The 14,865-nt window shown below is 40.4% G+C and overlaps 1 protein-coding gene across 2 annotated transcripts in view; it reads right to left on the bottom strand.

Annotated features, from left to right (window-relative positions):
- NEK11 (NIMA related kinase 11) overlaps window positions 1–14,865 on the bottom strand; it is a 123,173-nt gene that overhangs the window by 19,678 nt on the left and 88,630 nt on the right. Inside the window, exon 17 of one of the 2 annotated variants that reach the window (XM_074840024.1) lies at window positions 10,777–11,923. The exons of the other annotated variant lie outside the window; for it this stretch is intronic. Coding sequence (XP_074696125.1) covers window positions 11,719–11,923 — 205 coding nt within the window. The 3' untranslated portion in view covers window positions 10,777–11,718. Of the gene's footprint in view, window positions 1–10,776; window positions 11,924–14,865 lie in introns of those variants that run through there. 2 annotated transcript variants of the gene reach the window in all.

Here is a 14,865-nt window from a genome sequence, read left to right as displayed (position 1 = left end):
GCCCAAGTGAAATGAAATATTCCTTCCCATGTGACCAGCAGCAGTGACTGAGAAGTCACTACTCTGCCTGGACAGTCAGCAACTTCTGTGGTGCTTGTGCAGGGAAAGAAAATTAGAAAGTCACAATTTCATGACAAATTCATTTATTCTCTAAAAAAGGATAAATGTCTAAAGCTCACATCACCACCAAATGAGTTTTTGTCTTGCTTCCACAATGAACGTCGAGGCTAGTGGGTTTTAATGGCAGTTTAAAGGCTAAATCAGGGGGCAACAGCACACAGCATTTGAGCACATGGTGTACTGCTATCTGGGCTCCGTATCTGCAGGCTAGTCAATGCAAGTCCAGTTTCCACTGGGATCACACATCTACCCAGCAGGACTGCTGTACTGGTTCCCAAAACAGAAGCCAAGGTACAAGCAAATCCACTGCCGACACACAGAGCGTAATTGGAAACCCTCAGCCTAGCTGCTCGCTCATTAATCAAAACAGATTCATAATGTACCTGGCTCCTTCCGCCTGCTCCTAGTCTATAATTAGCAACTTGTGCGTAGGTAGTGGCACCAGCAAATTACTTCCAGTCGTCAGTAACAGTAACTTGTATCTGTACGAAGGATATGACAAAGGCACAAGGAATAGGGATAAATGACTACAATAATGCAGAAAGCCATTAACACTAAACAGCAACAATAACCATTCACATCTCAGTACTAGCTCTGCCTTACTTTATATGAATCTCCATTGCCTTGTTGGAAAAAAATTTTCACAGAAAGAGTGGTCAGAGAGTGGAACAGGCTGCCCGGGGAGGGGGTGGAGTCACCATCCCTGGATGTGTTTAAGGGTCGTTTAGATGAGATGTTGGGGGATATGGTGTAGGGGAGAACTTTGTAGAGTCAGGCTGATGGTTGGACTTGATGATCCCAAGGGTCTTTTCCAACCTGAATGATTCTGTGATTCTGTAATTATGGACAGATGTTAGCAGCTGGGGAAGGCAGGCACCACACAGCAGTCAAGCAGACTTCTTTTACACAAGTAGCACCAGCGTTAAGGTTTTACCCTCTGGGTCCTCAGAAGAAAGACTGAAAACTGCTGGGCTGGCCCTGAACCAGGGTGCCAGGATGCACAGACCCGTTCCAGCTGGCTTGGCAGTTGTTCACCCCATCCTTATCATCTGAACCAGGTGCTCAAGTCTCCTTGCTCTGCAATCCAATGAAATCACACCACCTGTGCCATTGGGATTGCATTTCCCTTGATCATCTCCTTTCACTAACTCTGCAAAGAGACCACCCAGCAGAGGCAGCATCATGTTCTGCCTTAGGGGTGCTGCCAGTGGTAGCACTGCCCATGCGAGGTCCCACATTCATATCACCATAACACCTGCAGTTCTTACAGGTGGAGATGGGACCAAGACTCTTCTTTTGGCCTAAGATCTTGTTGTTACTCATCCCTACCAGGTCCTGCCACTATGGACCTGAGATGTGGTCCACACAAGGACATTTATGGCTTTTCTAGTTAGTGACTGCACAGAGATTAATTTCTTCTGCTCTTGGGTAGCTTTAAATGAGTTGGTGCTCTACCATGGAGAAATGGAAATGTTCATAGGTGTGAGAATGCCACTCATTATAATTCATGGGAATTGTCATTAAATCAACACATCCTCAGGTTCTGCAAAATCCCTGATCTGTTGCTGGGGAAAAAAAAAAAAAAAGTAAAATCTGTCTAGTCTTTTTGATTGCAAATGAATATATTGAAAGTGTGCCTCATTCTCTTTGAGAAATCAAAGCTTGTTTGATTGAAGCTCATTTTCACACAATCGGCTGATGCAGCTCACACTTCAGACATATTAAAATTCTTTTTACTTTTCTAGAAAAAAGACATAAATCCTGAAGAAAAGTGTCTTTCTCCAAAGTCATCTGTCCAGGCTTGTAGTCTGTTACATTTTTTGCTGCCAAACTTCAGATTAATAAGACAAAAAATTGTGCATTTTCTTAGATGACAATAACAGGATGACCTTTCTCCTGTGTCTTCTGACTATAAGTGCAGTAATAAAAAAGGTGTTTTGATGGCAAACAGTTAGATTCAGGTGCTGATAATACTAAAATACCGTGGATTTATTTTGTAAGAATAATGCCTAAATCGTGCTTCCCATTTTTCATATAACCTTCCAGATATTTCATTACATGGCGAGAATTCTGAAAACCTTTTCCTTCTTTTGGTAACAGAAAACCTAGTGCTTTTTCTGACTTTTCTTTCTGCTGTTTTGCTTTGCAGAGTCTCTTTAGCTGAAATGGTTTTTTTTGTCCTGCTGTTTAATGCTTGATGCCCGCCTTTCATCCCTAGGAAGAATTCTTGTTTGTATTTATTTCAAAAGTTCAGAAATAATTTAAAATGTAGGGAACACTTGGAAAGTGTAAAGGAAAAGTTCAGGTCATGAAAAAGGAAGAGAAAGCAAGAGGAGGGGATGTGACAGAAATATAGTTCAGGTGTCATTTAAGAGGGAGCTGTTAATAAATAAATAGGAAGTAAAACAATTGATCCAAAGTTTTTGAACAATTGTACCTATAAACTTTACACCTGTCAGAAGTTTGGAGGGAGAACTTTCTGAAATGTTACAGGGATGTGGATATTCAGTACACCAAATTTGCTCATGGGAAAGCTTCTTAGAGTCAAACAAATACAGAGAGAAAAAGAGAAAAAAAGAGTTTGTTTTCTTTATGAAAACATTGGAGCCCAAATGTTTCATTACCAGAAACTCCAGCAGAGGAGAAGCTGAAAGGGAAGCTGCACTAGAGAGACTTATCAGATTAGTGCCTAGTGACAAAATGTGTGACATGGAAAGAGAAAGAGAGAAACAAATGGGTATAGTCACAAATCAACACTTGCCAGAGTTTTCTGATGGTTCAGGTTAAACTACACCACAAATGTGCATCCTTCAGAGCTGAAAAGAGTGAAATTAAGAGTGCCTTAATTTCAGGCAGTGTGGGCTGTGTGTTCCCAAAAAACCACATTTTCTCCCATCTACCTGTATGGGGACTTATTTTGATTTATGGACAAGTGCTGCTTTAGATCATTTTCCAGCATTAAGAAGGAACTAGTTACAGATGCATCTGTTCCCACCGATGCTGCTCACTTGGGAGTTCCTGCTGTCATACCATCAAATGTTACAGCTTATTAGAGTAGCAAGGGAAAAAAAAATCAGCATGCAATGCACGGCCCTGCAGCCCAGCCAGGTGAGACAGTCAAAGGGAGCTAACCCACCTGAGAAAGGTGGCCTGCTCTCCAGGACTTGGCTGCATTTTACATTTGGTGAAATTATGAACACACAAAACAAATGTAAAGAGGGAGATCAATCTCTGTTTATAGGACTCTTTAATCTATATAAATTTTAATTACATTTAATTTATCTTTTGATTATATAAATCTATATTAATTTAGTTCAACTGATTGGACCACCAGGCTGTGGCACTGTTGAGATTTCCTGTGGTTGGAGGTCTTCTCAGACCTCTGAATCCCTGTTGCTTCGAAGTTGGGGCTTCAAGCTCTGAAGACCTACCTGTTTTATGAGCAAAAAGTCCCTGTGCTGTGTTTTGCTTGGTACTACAGACCAATGTTCCCTCTTCCTTGACAACAGTGCAGCAGCGGGGCTAGCACCCAGAGCTAAGCACATGTTTAAATGCTTGATGGATTTAGGGCTCATTTTGCCTCCTTCATTTGGGCCTTTCAGCTATACACTGCTCAAAGTAATGCATGTCCATTCAATATGGTGGAAAATAATCTAAGGAGACATCAGAAAGGGCACAACGTTAAAAAGTAACCTCTGAAAAGCCCGTCTGCACTGACCCAGTGATGTGGATTGGATTTTCCATACATTGGTAATTAACAAGCATTTCATTCAGTATAACTTTAATTACCTCACTGATATACAATAATCTATTTTTCTGCCACATCATGCTGAAAACAACTTCAATATTTAACAACTGTAAAAATGTACTTTTTCTCCAAAGAGGTAGCAGGCACACAGCAGTGTTGCTTTCTCTCATTACATTATTCTTGTGGTCTTTTCCACAAATGCCTGGGTGTCTCTTAGGTATTGCTTTTTAATCATCTACCCTCATTACATGTAGTGTTTGCTCCTTTTTCGTTTTATAGCACAAAGCCAGAAAGAAGGCAATTAAAATTCAATAATGGTGCAGTGCTTAGACACTCATTAAGTAGTCATTAGGTAGTCTGGAGACTCATTGTCTTCATGAGAGTTCGTTTCCTCCTTCTCTGTGAATCTCCTCACCACAGTATTAGCTCCAAACAGCAAACGCGATGTGAATGTGAATCCAGAGGGTTCATGAGCCTCCTGGTCCAGGCATAAGTGCTCCATGGCCTCCTGGACACCCACCACCTCGGATGCAGCAAACCCCTGGGGCTGTCCCAGCAGCACCAGGGAGATGCCCAGGCCTGGGCTGCCCTGGCTGCCCCCGGTTCTGCCGTGTTCCCTAGCTGGGACTGATGCACCCTGGCAGAGATTCCTGTCCTCCTCAGGTGATATAAGGACCACTTCAATGACCTTGTTTAGGCTGGCTTGAATAGCACCCCCTCCCAGAAACACGGCCCCCACTTGCTAAAACAGCTTGCAGAAGGACGCGCTTCTCAGCGTGAATAATTGACAAAATCAGGGCTCTAGGGAGTCAGGAGTATCCACTGCCAGCATCAGGAGCCAAGCTCCTGCTAAAAGAGCATTCAAAACAAGCAAGCTTCATTTTGAGGTGGGAAAAAACTCACCGGCAGAGATAGGATGGCAAGAATATGGCACTGACTGTCAGATGCATAAAAGCATCAATAAAATAATGCTCACACTCAAAATTGTCTTACAAAACAAGAGAAGCAGCCTCTCTCAATTATAAGGATTGCCTCTGGACAATAAATAACAGCATCTGTTCTCCAAATTCAGAGCATCTTGGGTTTGCTCTGCTTTCTGCCCCTGAGGAGGCGGGGAGGAGAGGGGGCAAAACAACTGAGAGATAGTTCAAGCTAGGGAAGCTCCACAGCAGTTCTAAGGAGCATTTCACTGGAGCTCACTGAGTCCAGAAGGAGCAAATGCATTATTTAAGACAACCCTCACACCCTTGACCCTTTATAGATACAGATCAATATAGCGGCCTCTGCCAGAAAAAGGAGGCTTCAATATGAACAAAACTAAAATAGAATTAATATTAGAGATGCTGAGGGGAAATAATACAGCCCAAGGGAATATCCGCATGCCATGGTACAATAAGGCAGTCCCTGAGGGGTCAGCAGATAGCAATGGAAGGAGCAGAGCAGTTCATAGATTCTCAGCTTGTTCGTAGCACTCGGTCATCTCTGGGGCATAAAGCTCTGGCACAGAATCACCTCACTGACAGTTCATCACCTGCACACTTGCTTGCACAGCCACAGACTCATATTTCATGAAATAATGGGTTTCTGTGTTAAAGCTCATTTCACTTCTCACTAAACATTGCATTGTTCTTTATGCCTTGCCTTCCTCCAGTACCTACAACTGCCACTGACTGCCTGGCACGGTGTCAGGCGAGGAGCAAGAGGAGCACTCCACTTTGTAGGCTGCCTGTTGCAATTTGCTACACATGCTCAGGCTACTTCTCTGAGACAGCTTTCACTCATCTCCCTACCTGGTACTTCAGCGGGGAGGTCTCAGAGGTCAGGATTGCCTTGGGGCTGTTTATAGAGCACCTGGTGCTGATCATGACTTCTGGGTTTTTTCCCCTCAAGATACATACAGCTGTGGATTTACCCACTTGTGGGAATTTTTCTGAGTGGTTGTCAGACATTTTTTTTTATCAAGAGGGAAAAGTATTCTTGAAGGTTTGGTGATGTGCTGTGCATCAGGATATATAAATACCTATATGTGTATACGTGTGTGTGTGTATGCATGTGTAGATGTACAGATAGGTAGATAGACAATTCATGATAGATTCACAATTCATTTCTCTATATAGATCCATATAAAGAGGTATAACCATCTCAGGCTCCCTAAGACAGACTGCAGACTCTAAATGCGAAAATATATTAATACACATGACAGTTAATTAGTAGAAAGGAGTAACCTTCTCCCCTTCCATTTGCCATTTTTCTTTGGAAATATTATTTCTTGTTGTTTGCACACCACTGCTTTTGTATTTTAATAACAGCCATGTATTAATGAAGATGACAACACCAAGCCCATTTTATCTGTGGGATGATAGTCGCAGTGTGTGCATTCCTGGCCCGTTGCAAAACACTGGGAATCCCTGGCCAGATGTCATCAAGTGGAATGGATAAATATTCACCCAGGAGGTGTACTTTTAAACCAGCTGACTAAAGGTCTGTTTTCATCAACTGATTTTTCTGCTGGGAAGTTTATTCCCATGACCTGGTTTCTGCTCCCTGACCTGCTGGAGTAGTGACCAACTACACAGTGTGGGAATACTGAAAATCAGGTGGCTGTAGCTAACCATTTCTGAACTCAAGACTGAAATCTGTCTGCAGAGCTAACATGGAAAATTATCTGTAAATACTAATTATCTTTGCAGCCATGATAGACATATTACAATACAGATACAAGAAAACTGGACCCATAGTTACATGAAAGCAGAAGCATTTGCAGGTCTTCTCTTGCTCTGACCACTGGACTTGAGTTGAAGGTTTCCTGCTAGGATTTCACTCCTAGTCTCATTCCAGATATTTCAGTGACTTTCAGAAAACCGTTCACTCTCCCTTGATTCCCCCAACCATAAAAATGTGACAAAAATAGCTACGACTGGGTGTGAAAATTATGTATATGAGAAGGTGTAAGAGGGAGGAACCTATAACCATTTTCTTCCTATTCCATCCCTTCCCCACCCCCTGTCCCTGACAAGTCTGTACATAAATGCATTTACCTTTGCTGTTCCCAGCTCTTCTTATGTACATATACCCAGCACATCTGGGTAGAGTTATCATCAAGGCAGCCATATTCCTGAGCAGTAACGATCATCAGCCAAATCAGCAGCTGGGGACTGTATTTTCATGAGACTTCCACTTACTACCAGTAATCATACGCAGAAAACTTTCTGCTGGACCTCTCTCTCCTGAAAAACAGTTTTCAGAGGAGACAGACTAAAGGGTTTTCAGGTTATGATGTGTTGTGAACACATATTACAAACAAAATATGAAATCAAGCATGCCTACATACCTATTGTTCCTATCTCCAAACGAATCTCCTGTTTGAGCCTTTCTTCTCTTGCCCAGTAAATTCCTTCATATAAGACTGGTTGCACCTATAGTGCACTGAAAGGTCAGTCTTAGAGTTATCTGTAAGCCTACTTTGCTGCCTCATACCTTTTTTCCACCTGTGTATCTGCTCGATGTTCCATCACCCCAGTTATGTGTGGACTTGGCAAGCCAGCAGTGGTTGGGGTGAACTCTGGCCATGTCAGCTGCAGGTTTGTGGTTTGACCCTGAGGGCATCACAAGGCAGCACCCACAGAGCCAGGTCCTATAGGAAGGATGGTCCTTTCCTGCAGGCAAGATTTTCAGACACTGAAAACATGCAATTCATTTTATAGAGAGGACACTCTGATGCCTTCTAGGGATTATCTGGCAGGCCAATCACCTCTAAGAAAGGTGTTTGCCTGTGACAAATATAATTGGTCTGCCTCCTAATCCAGCTGTGCACAAGATGTTGACAGTTCTTATCAAAAAACCCAAATGTTTTTTTTTCCCCTTTATAGTTCAAGCACCTTTTAACCAGGTTCAAGGCCCCACAGCATTAAATAATTACCTCACTTCCTTTGTTTGCAATATCGCTGCATCAAGTAATAAAGCTTGCAGCATTTTTACAAGAGTCAATAAAAAAGCAGCAAGATTGCCTGATGCTTGTGAAGCTTTTGGTACAAAAATGTAGATCAAATGGGACCTTTCACGAAGCCCTATCCACAGCAATCTAATGTCTTTACATTTTTTCCTCATATTTACTTCCAGCAGGTCTGTTGCTTTTTTATTATAAGATCCATTATACTAACATACCTCCTACTTCCTTTTAAATTTCTATTAATGACCACCAGGATGGGATTTTGCTTGAAATGAACTTGCTTGTATTTCATCTATGTTTTCACATATGAAATGCATTTCATATGTAAAAGACAGGGACTTAGTCTTTTCTTCATCTTAAGCTCTTTCTCCCATGCAATCAGAATAAAACTGAAAACTAAAATGTATCTTGTACAAGATTTGATCTTTTAAGAAGAGATTCCTGTTTTCTTTTATGGCTAGTCATTACATTTATCTAGTAGATAATGTAATTAATTTGATCTGTTTCTCTCCTTCCATCAAGGCTTTATTAGGTTAGAAAAGGACTCTGCACTTCTCTCTTTGTAGATTGTCTTCTTCATGGAAGAGTAAGGTCTGTTAAAAGCCTGACTGGGCTTGACCATTGCTTTATGATTAATGACCACTCTTGCTTTCTTGAGGCTTTTTGCATTTCTAAGGACCTACTGATCTCTAAGGATTCAGTACCATACCTTTTTGTCCATTTAAAATTGACTACTCTCTTTTTATATTAAACTTGATTACAGAAAAATAATTAATCTGATAACCATATATAGAGATTATCAGCATGGCATCTCAATAAATGCTGTTACCTTTAATGCTGATACCACTGTACCAAATGCAGCTTCCCTAAGCTCAGCAGAGACAGTCTATCTGCCACTATGGCACCAGCCTCTCTACCCCAGGGTAAGATGTTCTCTGTCACAATTTTTGATTCATGTGTCTACATACATTTTTATAAAAACTTAATTGATCTATTTAGTCTAAAATATTCAGGATCAGTGGATTTTTAGCCAGTGGCGACCTCAAGAGAAAATTTGATAGGAAACGTGTTTGTGTTTGTGCACACATCTATAACGCAATAAAGGTTTATGATAACAGTATCACACAAAACAAGAGCAGTGTATGATATACATTATCAAGATAATACTAACACGATGAGAATATTTAGTTGTTATATGTTGGAAAACAGAAAAATATGGCAATTGTCTGAAAAAAATATTGTAACTTTTTTCTGTATACCCACATGCCCATCTTTACAAGCCTGATGATAGCACACAAAATCCCCACTGAAGGCTATTTACGTTGCAGCTGCATAAGTGCAGGAGAATACTCTGAGGCCTTTAAACACAAGTAAAACCAACCCAAAAGCCAGCTATGGAACTCCTGATGCATATCCTCCCGTGGGGTATGGAAAACAGAGTGACAGAAGACAAATTCATGGGGTTTTATCAAGTTCTGGTGGGGATAGACCTCATCATCTCTAAAATAGGAGCCAGTCCTGGTCTAGATAATGCAATTTCAAACCCAGCAATTTGATGAGAATTTTGGAAGGGGTGAAATCTGAAAAAGGTAGGGTTTTATTGGAAAATGTGAGTAGAGACAAAGGCCTATAATGCAACCTTAACACCTTTCTGAAGTGACCCTCAAAAGAAACAGTGATGTAAGAATTTCTGTTAAATACATGGGATTTATCTCTGCTCTTACTACAGTTCAATGACAAAAAGTTTCCCGCTGAGTTTAATATGTATGCCACATTGCCTAATTGTGGTATGATTGATAGAAAATACAAAAACAAAGCATAGTTTAAAGCATATACACAGTAAAGTGGTAACCTCCAGATCCTCACATGACTTGAAGGTCATATCCTGCAGAGAGAAGAAAACAACTGAAGTAACTGTAAAAGGCGTTGTGATTTCTTCTTCCTGGTGCAACAAGCAAAAGTACTGCTCTTCAGGGAGCAACCATTTCACTGAGGGTAATTTGCATGGCTAAACCATGTTTTCCAGGCTTTAAGGATTGCTCTTTAATGATCTCCCTAGTGCTTGACTGCCTCAGAGAGCCTGACCCATTCCTATGCAGCATTTTTTTGTTGCATGCTGCACAAAAAGGTCTGATAGGTGTTCATCATTAATAAAAAGGAATTGACTGCTTCCAGAGGTTCTTTTTGAAGTTTTTGTGATAAATCACTTTGAATCACAGCCAGAGGTAAGTGCAGTAGTCAAGATTATCTCCCTCTGACATTATTCTCAGCATGTGTTAGTTACTGTTTGCTTTGTGAACTTTTTAGTCCCTGGAATATCCAAGCACTCTTCCTATATCTTGGACTTTGGCACTTCTGTTTTTAAATGGTCTTAAATCAAGTCATGTGCAAAAAAAATGGAACACAGACACAACATTGAGAAAGATGGGGAGTGTAAGTACAAGAAGACATAACAGCAAAGAGACTGAAACCTGACTGAGAATCTGTGCTTCAAACTGTCTCTCCACCTATGGGATCTGAACCACCACATAGTAGAAAAAAAAATGTTTCCCTACCTCAGTGAACATCACAGTGGATTTTAGCTTCTGGTTTGTAACACTGTGTATTTCAAGCAAAGCTGAAATCAGACATGCCAGAATATCCTATTACTTCTGTAGCTGAGCATGTCCTTTATTTCCACAGTTTGTGTTGCTGCTGAGATAGATTAACATGACTCTACTTACCTTTCCCTTTGAGTCTCTTAAAGCATGTCACAAAAATGGATCAGTAGCACTGCTTAATTTACTATCAATACCACTATCCTTAGCTGTAAATAACCCATCTCACGTCAAATAGCAATGTTTTTTTGATATTTGTATTACGAATTTATTTTAACTTATTTAATTCAGTCTCTGAGTCCTTTAAGAGTTGTAGCACAAAACCAGGAAACTTAAGGATTATGATAATGGCTCGATGCCTAAAATTAACTTGGTCCACGATTTATTTGAATGCCTTTACAGATTGTACCACTTTGTTATCCTTTAGTGTTTTACCCAGATGGATGAAGGACTCAGAATACACAATAAAGAAGGAAGAGGTAGAAGGGAAACATCGAGTATATAATCAGAGCATGATGTACAGTTGAAACCAGCAAAAGTGTGATGCATATGAAGAAGGGAACATAAACACTAACAAAAAAACATTGACAGTAACCATGTGCAAACCAAAAAAAAAAAAAAAATCAGTTTGTTGTTTCATCTGTGTACAATGTATTTGATCCAAAACTCTCGGAAGTTGCAGTAAGGATTCCTATCTAACACAGTGAGCTACAGCTCGGGCCTCACGTCTCTGTCTCTATACACGTACATACATACAGTGTACGGCCAGACATCTTTCTGCCTCTATAGATATACACACCTATCTCTGTGTATTTGAGCACACACATGTATATATATATATATGTATACACATATGCAGGTATTTTCACAGTTCCTTTGAAAGTCACACAGATTAAATGTGATCCTTTTGAACAAAGAATAATGACGAGACAATTAGAGGCTGAGTAGCTGTATATATACATATGTGTTCAAGGATAAACCAGTACAAAAAATATGGGCTTAAATGTCATGGGTACCAGTTAGCACAGGAATCAACAGCAGCTGGAGTCTAATTCTGTACCATTTCCATCAGAGGCAGCTTTGCCAGTGATGCTCTGTGTGCAGGACTGACACCTGGCCAAGACCCAGAAGAACAACTTTCTTTATGCCTTAAGCGGTGAAAAAAGGGAACTCTGGTTTACCCACATGCTTATGTACTATGCTACCTTCAGCAGTACCTCCTGTACTTGCTTGCTGGCCTGAAGAAGGCAGCACAGCATCTTCACACCTCCTTGCCATTTCCAGCGCTGTTATTGACACGCATTTTACAGCTGAAGACATGATTCTGAAGCCTGTAGCTGCTCCTCAAAGTAGAGAAGCTGATCCACTTCAAAGCAGTCGCTTGCTCTAGAAACTAGTTTCTCCAGATGTCTCCTGATCTCCTCCTCACTGGCATTCTGCTGTCTCGCTTGCTTGAGATAGCTGTACACGGCCTCAAATACCTCCACTCCCAGCTTCCCAATGGCAGATCTGGGCATAAATATTACATAAAGGTCAAGTAAAGAAGTTAATTCACATTACATATATTAATATAAGCAATAACTAGTACTGATTTTTTCTAAATGTTGTAGCTACCTTTGATTAAAATGATATAATGATACACCTTATTTGTCTGATGGTACAAGAAACTAAAATTTCCTGAGGAATTTCTCTATGATTGTTTGCTATACAAAGAGTCCAGGAGTCATAGGAAGCATGGCCATTGTTGTTGTTACAAACCAAGATTCCTTTTCATGCTGAATCTGACATATCATTTTATCTACAGCAAGCCCTGTATACACACATGTATTATTGCCTCTGGATTTCATCAAAACCAAAAGGACCAAACCCAGCCAGCCATACACCAGTGGCATTTTATCTGAACAAACACATTTCAGGATTCATTGCTTTATTTTAGCTTCTATCAAATAACAAGGAAACCATTGTACAAGCTCAGCATGAACTAACTGACAGTTTTTTCTTTTCCTACAGCACTCTCTTTTTATCAGAAGACAGATCTTTAATTCAGTGACAAAGAATACACTCACAGGACCTTAATGTTGATTTATAAAGATCCATTTGCAAACTGCAAGACAATGAACAGCACTTCTTTTTCTAAAAGCAAACATCTTTAAATTCATGTATCACAAGCCACAGGTAACAAATTTTTCCACTCAGTGATGGGTTCATAGTATTTTATGAAAATATTGGAGTAGTTTTCCTTCAGCATATCAGAAACTATCTGCACACATTTGCCACAGGATTTATGTTGTTTTCTTCCACTAAACTTTTCTATGTTAGAGCAGTTGAGAATTAATTGTCTTTTAGTGTCAGACTTGCACATTTTAGGGGTGATGATGCCCTTCACTTAGAAAGTGAGCTGGACTAATTGGGATCACCTTACAGGAACATCTGCAATTTGCATTTAAAAATGTCTTATTTTGGTTAGGTAAAGTTACAGTAAGCAGCTTTTGCTCACACTAGCATTTTGCTAGGATTTCAAGAGTATTTAGGTGGGTCAAACATTCCCTTTTCAGGAAATCCATCATGGCATGAAAAACTCTTCAACAAAGCTTCTCAGCGTATCTGAACAAGGTTTCTCTGACAAATTTTTCTTCCATACTAAAATAAACTAATGGTATCTGAGATTCCAATGCTCTCACATTATGTGCTCAAGCATTACACATATTGTGTCTTTAGCATGTTAAAACATTTGATGCCTTAAAACTTTGCTTGGTGGTAAATCTTTTAGTCAAAAAGGAGGTCTAGGAAGTGAACCATATAATATCCCAAAATTTCAGCCTGAATATCTGTGCTCATGCTCCCTTTTCACTGAGTCTCTGTCACACACTGATTTCTACAAATTTAGACTATGGAAAACTGAGAGGATTGCCCCCAGAGTTGTCCCACGATGGGAACTGCCTCATTTATCACCACAGCAGTGAGCTGCCTATTATTTATAAAGGACTAGCATGCCTTTACAGTATTTACTGTCTATACTGTCTCTGATGGGGTCTTTGAGCTGCTCCCCACTTCTGCACACAGCTACACGTCTGACACCAGGGCAAGGCCAACTGTTCTAACCCGAATACTATAAGTCACCTAAAGGGTAGCTGCTTTTCATCTGGGGTCATCCTGTTAATACCGAGGAATAATATCATTATAGTGAGACTGCAGCCAGTAAAATTTCCACATCATGTAAATTTCTCCATTCTTAGAAAAACGTTGCGAAGAATTTTACTTTATTGTTTCTCAGACCTCATCCAACATGAAAGCATGGTTCCCTCAGTAATACAGAACCATTTTATTAGCATAGAAGAGACTTCTGAAAAATCCTGTTGTTATATATAGTACAACTTACTGCTGGTAAAAATGGACAATAGATCTAATATGCTATTTTTGCCTGAAGGATATCCTAGATGACTGCTCTGATCTCACAAGGAGGAAACACTTCTCACATCCTGCATGCTCTCTGCTTTGCCGCAGCTCAGCCATGCCCAGCTGTGATCCCCCCTTCGGCTACACATTACCCCTCTTGCTGGCTCCTGACACAGAGGTGGATCGGGAACTCAGAGTAGAGAAAGCCAAGACCCAACATCAGAAGCCGCAGGGTCAAGCTGGAATCTCTGCAGGTCCAGTCATGACTCAGTCTTGCTTCCTGTAACCTGAAACTGCCCCTTTTTTCTTGCTACCAACAGTACTGTTTAGAGGAAAACTAAAACTGTTGGAAATGATTAATTCTCAGACACTGGAAACCTAGGGACTGGATTACCACAGAAAGCTAAATAGGGATTTGTCTGGCAAATAACACACATTTCTTCACAAAACTTAATCAGAAATACACAGTATTTCTCTCAAATGGTTAAAAATCAATACATAAGAAGCTATTTTGAAATTACTGCTACTTCATCAATGCCTTTACTGACTCCTCTCTCCCTCTTAGACAAGTATGTTTAATTTTTTGGCAGTCCTGTCTATCTAAAGATGAAAAATTAAGCAAACGCATACCTCAGGAGTACTGCTTCTGCTAATAAATGTGACCTGTAGACTTGAATCTTTTCAGTTAAGATTGGCAGAGCATGCAAATCAGCTAATCTGTATAATAGCTGATACAATAGAATTAGGGGAAAAATGTTCATAGGTTGAAAATTAAGGGGTAGGTAACAAAAATTATAACCTGCTTTTACAAAACAAGACATCAGGCTCTGTTTGGACTTGAGAGCTGCATTAATGTGAGTCTGCTACCACACCATGCATTTTCTGTCACAGAGGCAGAAGTGTGGGATCTAAGACAGTAAACGTCAAATGGGTGTTACTGAGTGAACCTATCATCTTGATGGAGGGAGAGGGGAAGTGGCTTCCTGGAAAGCAAGTTTTGCACATTATGGCCCCGATCCTGTGCTAGGGAATATTTTTCCATCCCTGTGAAGTCC

The sequence above is a fragment of the Strix aluco genome, chromosome 1 (genome assembly GCF_031877795.1).
Source record: "Strix aluco isolate bStrAlu1 chromosome 1, bStrAlu1.hap1, whole genome shotgun sequence".
In the NCBI taxonomy this organism is placed as follows: Eukaryota; Metazoa; Chordata; class Aves; order Strigiformes; family Strigidae; genus Strix; species Strix aluco.
The sequence above is the reverse complement of the archived record's forward strand: the minus strand, read 5'-3'. Positions and strand labels throughout refer to the sequence as shown.